This window comes from Tasmannia lanceolata, unplaced genomic scaffold (genome assembly GCF_043159265.1).
Source record: "Tasmannia lanceolata isolate RefF3 unplaced genomic scaffold, GAP_Taslan_0.1 ptg000037l, whole genome shotgun sequence".
Classification (NCBI taxonomy): Eukaryota; Viridiplantae; Streptophyta; class Magnoliopsida; order Canellales; family Winteraceae; genus Tasmannia; species Tasmannia lanceolata.
In genome coordinates this window covers 57,691,324-57,702,000 of record NW_027518714.1, presented here as the reverse complement: position 1 = coordinate 57,702,000, position 10,677 = coordinate 57,691,324, and the positions used below count along the sequence as shown (strand labels likewise).

Below are 10,677 nucleotides of genomic sequence, written 5' to 3'. Positions count from 1 at the left end.
CTTCTAACATGTTAGATTTAATACATAGTGATGTATGTGACATACATAGTGTTCCCACAAAGGGAGGTAAAAAGTACTTTGTTACATTTATTGATGATTATTCTAAGTACTGTTATGTTTATCTACTTAGTCATAAAGATGAAATTTTAGAAAAATTTAAGATTTATAAAACTGACGTCGAAAACCAATGTATAACAAGCATTAAATGTCTCAGATCAGATACAGGTGGTGAATATCACTTTCCTCATTTCTGTGAATCAGTAGGCATAGTCCATGAAACTTCTGCCCCTTATACACCACAACAAAATGGTGTAGCAGAAAGGAAGAATAGGACACTTACTGAAATGATTAATGCTATGCTTGTTAATTCTGGTTTAAATAAGAGTTTTTTGGGTGAAGCCTTACTTACGGCTTGTCACATTTTAAATAGGGTACCTAATAAGAAATCTAATATAACCCCTTATGAATTGTGGAAGAAAAGGAAACCAAACTTAAGTTACCTTAAAGTTTGGGGTTGTAGATCTATAGTTAAAGTCCCTAAACCTAAGTTAAGGAAATTAGGTGAAAAGGGTATTGAGTGTATCTTTTTGGGAATGCTAGTCACGGTAAGGCCTATAGGTTCTTAGTTATAGAACCTAATGATTTCATAGATGTCAATACCATAATTGAGTCTAGAGATGCCTTTTTTCTATGAAAATAGGTTCACTTCAATTCCTAAAGAAATTGAACCTACAACTTATGTAGATCATCCTTCAGAATCACAAACAGAAGTTAGTGAACCTAGTAAAATAAGAAGAAGTTCAAGAGATAGAAGGGATAGGAGTTTTGGCCCTTACTTTGTAATCTACCTGGTAGAAGGGACAAGAGAAAAACTCCAAGATTCTGTCTTGTTAAACTTAAGCATAGAAAGTGACCCTCAAACATATGGAGAAGCCATAAAGTCACAAGATGCTGCTTTTTGGAAAGAAGCAATTAATGACGAAATGGATTCTATCATGGGTAATAAAACTTGGATTTTGGTTGATCTACCACCTGGGTCTAAACCTATAGGATGTAAATGGATCTTCAAGAAGAAGATCAAAGTAGATGGGACCATAGAAAACTTTAAGGCAAGGTTAGTTGCCAAAGGGTTTACTCAAAAATTTGGTATTGATTACTTTGACACATATGCACTAGTTGCTAGGATTTCTACCATTAGAGTGTTGATTGCCCTTGCTTCCATATACAAACTTCACATTCACCAGATGGATGTTAAAACCGCATTCTTAAATGGTGAACTTGATGAAGAAGTGTATATGGAACAACCTCAGGGATTTATTCTGACAGGCCAAGAGCATAAAGTATGTAAGCTTATCAAATCTTTGTATTGGCTTAAGAAAGCCCCTAAACAATGGCATGAAAGATTTGATAAAGTCTTAGTGTCTAATGGTTATAAGATACATGAGTCAGATAAATGTATATACAGTAAATTTAAGGGTGGCAAAGGTGTTGTTATTTGTTTATATGTTGATGACATGTTAATTTTTAGTACCGATATTGAAAGCATTCAAAGTACTAAATCATTTCATTCTCAAAACTTTGATATGCAAGATATGGGTGAAGCTGATGTGATTTTGGGTATTAGAATCATAAGACAGGATAATGGTCTTATTCTAACACAATCACATTATATTGAGAAAGTTCTCAAAAAGTTTAACCATTTTGAATGTTCACCCATTTCAACACCTTTTGACCCAAATATAAATTTGTATCTTAATACTGGCAGGACTATTTCTCAACTAGGGTATGCTAGTGTAATTGGTAGTCTTATGTATGCTATGACTTGTACTAGGCTTGACATAGCATTTGCTGTAGGTAAACTTAGTAGGTTTACCAGTAATCCTAGTTTTTCTCATCGGAATACAGTCTATAGAGTTTTAAAATATTTAAAGAAAACTATAGACTATGGTTTATGTTAAAGTGGTTATCCAACTGTAATAGAAGGATACACTGATGCTAATTGGATAACTGAGCGTATAGACCATTTATCAACCAGTGGGTGGATTTTCACCCTTGGTGGGGGAGCAGTCTCCTGGGCCTCTAAGAAACAGACATGCATAACAACTTCAACTATGGAAGCAGAGTTTATAGCTCCTGCAGCATGCTGTAAAGAGGCGGAATGGCTTCAGAATTTGTTATTGAAAATTTCGTTATGGTCTAAACCAATGCCATCGATTTATGTCCATTGTGATAGTCAGGCCACACTATCAAGGGCATATAATCATGTTTATAATGGTAAGTCCAGACATATAGGACTTAGACGTAGTACTATAAGAGAGTTACTTACTAATGGAGTAGTAACTATAGATTTTGTGAGATCGAGCCAAAACTTGGCTGATCCATTCACTAAAGCTCTTGCAAGAGATCCGGTGTGTAAAACATCATTAGGGATGGGGTTAAAGCCATTAACCAATAGTCACCAATGATGGAACCTTAACTCAACACTTGAATAAACATCAAGTCTTGAGTTCAATGAGTCCAAGTACATCATATGGAGTGATTGCAAGCACTATAATATGTATTATTTGCCATCCCAAGGTAAAGTGCTTGGTACCTGTAATGTTTAAAAGGAAAAGGCTGAATATTTAAACTCTTAATAGGCTTATAACATATTGTTTGAGTGTTTTAGTTACAGGGGCACTCTTGATAAGCCTACCTATGTGAGTGTGGGAGTGGTGCCGCTTCCTATGAAACTTGGTTAGTCTCTAGAGCGCTCATGAAACCAAGATATAGACACAAGGCCAGTACATGTGTCGGTTTTAGAAATTGCCCAAAGATGTGAAATCTTGTGTGTGAGACGTATCCGGTTAACCAAATAAAATAGCTAGTTCAAAGATACGTCTACTATGCAATTATGGTTAACTTTGATGTGTCATCACTAAGTGAAGGTTCAAATCGAGAGATACATTCATCTATGCATAAGATTTCCAAGCCTGATGAGAAAATTTTATTTGATTTTGATAATGGTGGGGGATTGTTAGTGATTTTGGATTTTCAAAATCATGTATTTTGCATGTTTTAGTGTTTTGAAAAATATTTTATCAAAAGCGTTTGAGAAAAAGAAAATGTTTTCTTGGAAAGATTTGCTTTTACAAAAGATGTAGAAATGTAGTTGAAAAGATAGTCCAGTACCGGATGAGAGAAAGGAAAGAGAATGGCTTATAAAGCACTACACTTTTCTAATACTTGTTGATTGCACATTGGGTTGGACCCGCGGGACGGTGCAACGCACCGTTCGCACACGCGCGCGCGGCGTGGGCAATGGACTATAGGGCGCATAGTGGCGCTTTTTTAGGCGCACTTTGCACTTCGCACGTACGCAACGTCGCGATGAGCGATTGGAGCCTTTAATTTTTCAAGATTTGATCTGCACCGTTGGATCAAGATGAAGGTGGACCGGTCGGATGGGTGGGTCAAATGGTTCGTAGGCCCATCAAGCCGAATGGTTGGGTTGGGCTTCGGTTCGGGCCTAATGGTCGGCCCAACGGGCCCATAACTCCAACGGTCAAAGAGTGTGATCAAATGGGTTGTGTCCCTTCCCCCAACGGTCAAGTGCCAAGGGGGTGCGATCCACACCATAGATGGTTGATCTAACGATGACTGAGTTGGAGAGAGGTTTTACTCAAACCAACAGTCACCTCTAGGACCGATCATGACCGTTCAATATCAATGGGTGCGATCTAACGGTCAGATTTCAAACATTGTGGAAAGGTACCCTGTAGAGATGTTTTTCACACTGAAAAGACACCAAGTGGTCCACAAAATGTGCAGAATTCAGTCATTTCAACATAGAAAAACGAATTGGCAATTCTGACAGACTTTACACTCTCTTCTACACTCATACAAAATCCCCAAGTATTTCTACATACTGTTTTTCTTTTGTTTACTGTTCTAGATACTGTTTTTCTGCAGAAACAGTATCTAGAAATTTCTCTAAGGCTTGAAATTTCGGAAGGGCATTTCGGGTTTGATTCCCCTAGTGCTACGCGTCATCAAACATTAGTAGGGCTTCCCTACTAGGCTTCATTGTATCTTGGAGGCAATTCGCGGATCCCCTTTGCACACTACTAGTGGGGGCGAATCTTGTCTTAAGGAAAGTGATATCACTCCTTGAAGCAACAAGTTTATGTTTTCTATCAACAACAGTACCCTCAATATTTTCCAACATGAACTACATAAAGCACCGGTAGATGTAAGTATGGTCTCATGATTCTCCCAATAATTATAAAAATTCTTGAAATAAACATTCCAAATTGTTAAAATATCCCAATAATTATAAAAAATTCTCACATTTTTTAAATTAATTACCAATTTTCAAGAGTTAACCCGAATTTTGCGAATTAAATCTTGTGAGGATTTCAAATTTATTAAACAAAATTATTGTAGTGAAAATTGAACTCACATCCAAATCTAGCAAAGAAATGCACCCAACTATCCTTACCTTTTGTTGTGTTTTATTGAGAAATTTTTTTTATAGTTAATAGATATACCTTTTTGTAAATAGAAAAAACACACGGGACTTTTGGGGAATTTGGTCAAACATAGAGCACCTTCTAACTGGGAGAAAGGCCTAAAGATTATTTTTAAGACATTTGCCTCACCAAATTGTTTCTTACTCGAAACTCTGTAACTATGGATGTAGGGAACGAGTCAATTAGTGAAAAGTTGACTCAGCTCTAAAGTGGGTCAAGTCGAGTCACTGCGAACAGTATTTTCAACCATGGTCACTAGCAGATCTGCAATCAGTAAATGAGCCTGTTTCAATCTGAATGAGTATTTTCAGAAGCTAATTTTACTTAGTTTCTCCTTACTAATTTTAACTAATCAAATGCCCTTCTAGAGTGTTCTTGAAACTTTTACACGAATGACATAAATATATTCATAGAAACATTTTATTTATATCTATTCCTTATAATCTTTTTTTTTTTTTGAAAATTATATTCCTTAGGATCATGTGGATTAGTTCTTGATTCTTTTGTAATGGTTTGCTTTCTCTACCGGTTAAACAGAAGGTAATAACATAGTTGGTTCTTTGATCTTAGCATTATGTTAGTGCAGTCTTTAATTTCTCCAGTTGTTGCAGTAAATATAGTTTCCTCATGTAATTTCTTGTTCGACCTCAGTTAATATATCAGTGACCTGTATGTCGATATATGTTGTTTGCAATTGTTGAATAGTATATGTACAAGAACCTGGTGATTTATTGGGGCCGAAGGCAAACTGTTATTACCTTGTACCTGTAGGTTTTCATTGCAATTTCCCTTATTCTTGGAGACGGCCTCTATAATTTGATCAAGATAATTGCAATAACTGTGAAGGAAATCTGTAGTAAACAGAGAAAGCAGATCAATCTTCCCCTTTTCAGAAAAATTAAGAAAGATATAGGCGTAGTAGTGGACGTGTAAAGAGGCTAATGCTGGTCCATACTCAAGTTTGGAAGTGTTAGAATATGTGGGATCCAACGGTTGGATTGGGTTAAGATCTCACCGTTGAATCATCTTGGAGGTAGATTGGGTAAGTTGGCTAAATGAAGCAACTAGATAAATTAGCCAAGTGAATCAGAAGAGGCGAGCAAGAGAGATTAGGAAAGTAGATTTGATTAGATTAGATTATAATATTCTAGTGTTATCTCTTTCCATAATTGTCTTGATTTATTTCTATGTTTATTATGAAAGTGCTCTATAAAAGCACCAATGGATTCTCTTTGTAAGCATCCAAGATTAGTGAAATTTAATTTTCTATTATTTTACAAGTATCATTATTCTTAAAACTTTTAAATTTTAGAAGTATTTTTTTTTCCTTTCTGGGTCAGGATTAATAATCCGGTACATATGGCATATATGTGCATGTAATTTAAATCATTCATTTAAGCCTCGAGTGGTCGTGCAAAGCTGAAAATTCACTTAATTTTGATGATTCCATTGAATGTGAACTAGGACGATGGTCCAATTTTTTAGCTGCGCTTGGTACTTCTCAAAAGTCCTGTAACAATGTGGTTGGTATCTTTGATTGCACCACTTGCATGATATTGATAGGAAAACACTTATTTCACCGCCTCTGCGGTCTTCATTCGCCCCCTTATAACATGAACAGTGGGCAACTTTAACGCTTTTTTTGACTTCAAACCATGTTAAAAGGGGGGCAAATGCATACTGCGGGGGAGTGGGCATGAAAATATCATCACCCTAGAGGATTTTCTCTTTTTTTACAAAAAAAAATTTCCATTGGGAAATGATATTCCCCCCTATTGACGGTTTCTGTGAGTTCTATTATAAATTGTATGGAATAGACATACTTAATTATGTAAAATAATCACAAGCATGAAGCATAAACAAAATACAATATCGTTTACATATTGATTTGGGTTTCTTCTTCTTCTTCTTCTTCTTGACATACAGTTTGTTTGGCTTCCTTGTTTTTACCTGAAAAGTTTTTCTTTTTCTTTCTTTTTTATTTCTCCATGCAACTTTGGGGCATTCAATAGGTCACATGTTGACATGTTGTAACTTCAATTTGTTCCAACTGCCAGCATATATGTCCAACAGAAAAGATAGCAGTCCGTACAAGAAGCAGTACCCTTCATTTAAATCTTCCTCAACAACTCATAACTTTTCTTTCCTCATTATTCAATGTTTTTCTCATCAATAGAGAGATGTGTAGTTGAGAGGGAGAGAGAGAGAGAGATCAACAAAAAGGAAAAAAAGGCGTCCCCGGCAGTACGCATTTGCCACCCTAGCCTTGATATTTGATCCAGCAGCAGTTTCTAATAAGTGAAGATGTTGGACCAAATATCAAAGGGCAGTACCACCCTTACATGTTTGTACGCCCACTCATCATATAGTTTCTCCATAATACATGCATATATTAAGGGAATGTTAAACTGAGGGGTGCCTGCTATCACCGATATGCATTTATTGCTCTTTTACTTAAACATTTTTAGGTTATGTCATAAATGCACTTTGGTGGTACCAACCAAGAGATTATATGGTGTAAGGCCTTACAACAATATGACCCTCGTAGATATTTGATCCAACAGAAGCTGTTGTTGGATCAAATATCAAGGGTTGTACCTCTACCCTATTGTTGTAAGGCCTTACGTCATATAAAATCTAGTGCCAATGTCACTAGCCGTCATAAATAGAAAAGATGGATCATCTATGTAAGATACTCTCTACGAGGCTAAAATCTCGTGACATTCAACTTCTAGTAGATAGATATCACTATTAATGCATTATTAAGTTTTATAACCCACAGGGAGAGAGTGGGAGGGAGGGAAGGAGTTTCAAATCTAATATTTGAGCCTCTCCTTTGTGACATTTGCATGAACCAGCCATGGAACTCTTCAGTATTTCAAATATGGCTTTCACCATCTTTCTCCCTCCCATAGTAGTCATCCTTCTAGTTCTCTTCCTCCCATTCTACCTCCTATTCAAGCTCTTCTACGCCCTCACCGCCCCCTTCTTCTCCGAGAACATGTCCGCCAAGGTCGTACTCATCACGGGCGCTTCCGGTGGCATCGGTGAGGTCAGACAAAACTCAAACAAAGTATCCCCAAATCAGCTTTTCTTCGCTAATCACCCTGCTAACTCATTTTCCATGTGATTTTCAGCATATGGCTTACCACTATGCCAAGAGAGGAGCATCATTAGTTCTCGTCGCAAGGAGAGAACAAGCCCTTAAGGAAGTGGCCGAGAAGGCCAAGAGACTCGGTTCTCCCGGTGTCCTAATAGTTCCGGCCGACGTTTCTAAACCAGAGGATTGTAAGAAAATTGTTGAGAAAGCAGTGAGCCACTTTGGTAAATGTAAGTGGTAAATCGCGATAGTAAGACTATTAAACTACACGTCCAAAGCATTCATTTGGTTGTCTTCACTGTGACTTAGCAGTGTCCCAGAAATCTTCTTTGTTAGATGATCTTAGCTCTTGAACTTGTGATTTGCAAAATAAAAAGTTTAAAATGCAAAAATGATGGCCAAACCATTATTTCCTTTGAAAAACACATTCGGACACCATATAACTCCTCAAAGTAGCATTCCTCCACTGTAGGAGATTAGGACTTTTCATACCCTGGACCCTAAGGGAGTTTGACTTATTAAAGCATTTGTGCAATTATTAAAGCATGGTTGTGCTGATATCATTTCCCAAAAAATCCATACCAGATATATTATTTGTCACTCTTTAGGGCCTCTTTGGATAAAATCTAAAATTATTTGAATAAAATCTTCTTTGCAAATGGTTTTGAATCTAAATATGATTATTTGAAAAAAAAAAAAAAAAAAAAAAGAAGTTACAAATGGGTTTAGAAATCCTGGAAAATGTTAATAAATTCCAAAATCCATTTCCTTGTCCAGTGGCTAAATCAGAACAGTCTGTATTTTATAGATTCCCATTGCCTTACATTTAAATTTTCATGGACAAATGAAAATAACCTTATTTACAAATAAAGACTAATTGTAGCATGGTTTAAAATTTCCACCAAAACCAATATGAAACGACCGAAATGTTTTCCTTCCTATGCCCACTGAAATCGAAACCAAAATGACTGAAATGCATAAACCGAAATCATAGGAGTAATGGTGGTATAATATATGTATATATGTATGTATTATCAGAAATGTATGACAGAATATGTCATTAGATATTCGATATTTTTAAACCATTATGGATGGTTGCCTTGCTTATGTGTTGGATTCTAAGTGTATATTTGTACTTATTCTAGTATTCCTTGAAGTTTCATCTTTAAATTTTCATCATTTGCATGTGTTTTCAAATGTTTTTTGTGATTTTACCGGATTCCGATTGAAATTTTCAACTTGAGCACTTCTGTTTTTTGTAGCAACCGAATCTGAAATTTAAAACCTTGATTGTAGGGGCATCCAGAGAGGATGCCCAAAAAATGACAAAGAAAATCTATAAAACGTAGGACAGATGACAAAAAAATTATGGTTATGAACATATCATTTTCAAGACACACATAAGAAATTAAGAACAATGCTAACATATACAGTTACGAATATAATTAAGATTCTTTCTAGAAAACTTGGTGATTGTTTTTCACAGTGAATCATCTGGTAGCAAATGCTGGAGTTTCATCCTATCAGCTGTTCGAAGAGTATCCGAACATAACTGACACCACCCAAATAATGGTAGGCCAGAATTGCAACTCTTGAACTGGTGGATATTTTGAATAATTTGGTTTGTAATCTTTCCATAATTTTGATCTCAGGATGTGAATTTCTGGGGCTCTGTATACCCCACTTACTACGCGATCCCTCACCTCCAAAAGACTAGGGGAAAGATCGTTGCAATCGCTTCTGTTGGAGGATGGAGTCCCCCCCCAAGATTGACCATCTATAATGTAATGGAAGTTATAGAATGCCAATATGAATCAATTAAAGGTTCTTCTTTCTTTGTTTTCCTTTTCTTCCTGATTCTAATATCTTCTTCTTGCATTGTTTTCAGGCCAGTAAAGCTGCACTTATCAGATTCTATGAGACATTAAGATCTGAGGTCGGTTCAGACATCAAAATAACCATAGCAAGTCCTGGGTTCATTGAAACTGATATGAGCAAAGGCAAGAGCATGATCCTAGTTGGTAATCCTCAATCTGGAGCTCAAGTACATAAATCTCCCCTAGATGTAAGTATGGTCACATGGCTTTCCTAATAATTATAAGAATTCTTGAAAACATTCCAAATCTTTAAACATATCCGAGTATTTAAGTCTCTTTACTAGCTATTTGAGTTTACTCAACAAGTTTTCTTTATGATCAATGTGATGACTGACGAGTAATGTTATTGTTAATGAGCAGATTGTAAAGGGTCTATTAGTTCCGATCGAAACCGCCGATGAGTGCGCAAAGGTTATTGTGGGTAGCGCGTGCAACGGAACGCCCTACGTGACATGGCCATCATGGTATGGGATCCTTTATCTGGTCATGTTCTGTGTTCCTGATGTTCTTTCTTGGCTACTAAGCATTGGATCACCAAATTGGGGAATCCTTGGAGAAAGCCACCAAGGACCTTGCACTTAAATGGTGACAATAAGCCCAATCCATCATCAATTCAAATGCTTAATATAAAGATAGAATAATTGTGGTAGGAGCTTTTCTTCATATGGGTTGTAGCTCATAATTATATGATGAAAGCAGGTATGAGGAAAGAAAAGGACACCTCTAGTGTAAGAAGTTATGTGTAGTTGTCAGAAATTTAAATGGAGTGTATGGCTTCACCTGCGCAGATTGCTAACATTTATGGTTGTATACTTGTATGTTGGAATGAATATAAGGTGGTCGAGATTTAATGCGAAAAAGCCCGAAAAGGGCAACACTGCATAACAAAAAAGTGCCTGCGCGTGAAGTCCATATATTTTTCAGAAAATTATAGTTGGGCCCACTTCATAGGATGATCCAAACCATTCATCTGTTTACTGTTGTAGCAGTCCCTCTACAGAACAAAGGGTTAGGATCATCCCATGGAGATGATTTCCGGCGTACAGCCTATTTATTGCACACAGCATTTTAAACCTCCTGTAATCAAGTCTTCATAAATGAATACAACAAACATCCATTTATATCATGGAACAAACGTATGGTGTAAGCCCAGGATCATCCTATGTAAAATAATTTTGAGGGCACAACC

The 10,677-nt window shown here is 36.5% G+C and overlaps 1 protein-coding gene across 1 annotated transcript; it reads left to right on the top strand.

The window, feature by feature from the left end:
- The first annotated feature begins 7,112 nt into the window (after positions 1-7,112).
- LOC143861021 (11-beta-hydroxysteroid dehydrogenase-like 4A) lies at positions 7,113-10,348 on the top strand. The gene is made up of 6 exons (XM_077371907.1): positions 7,113-7,563; positions 7,649-7,841; positions 9,098-9,183; positions 9,264-9,395; positions 9,500-9,676; positions 9,849-10,348. The coding sequence occupies exons 1-6, from the start codon at positions 7,372-7,374 to the stop codon at positions 10,068-10,070; spliced, it is 1,002 nt and encodes a 333-aa protein (XP_077228022.1). The 5' UTR covers positions 7,113-7,371; the 3' UTR covers positions 10,071-10,348.
- The last annotated feature ends 329 nt before the right edge of the window (positions 10,349-10,677 follow it).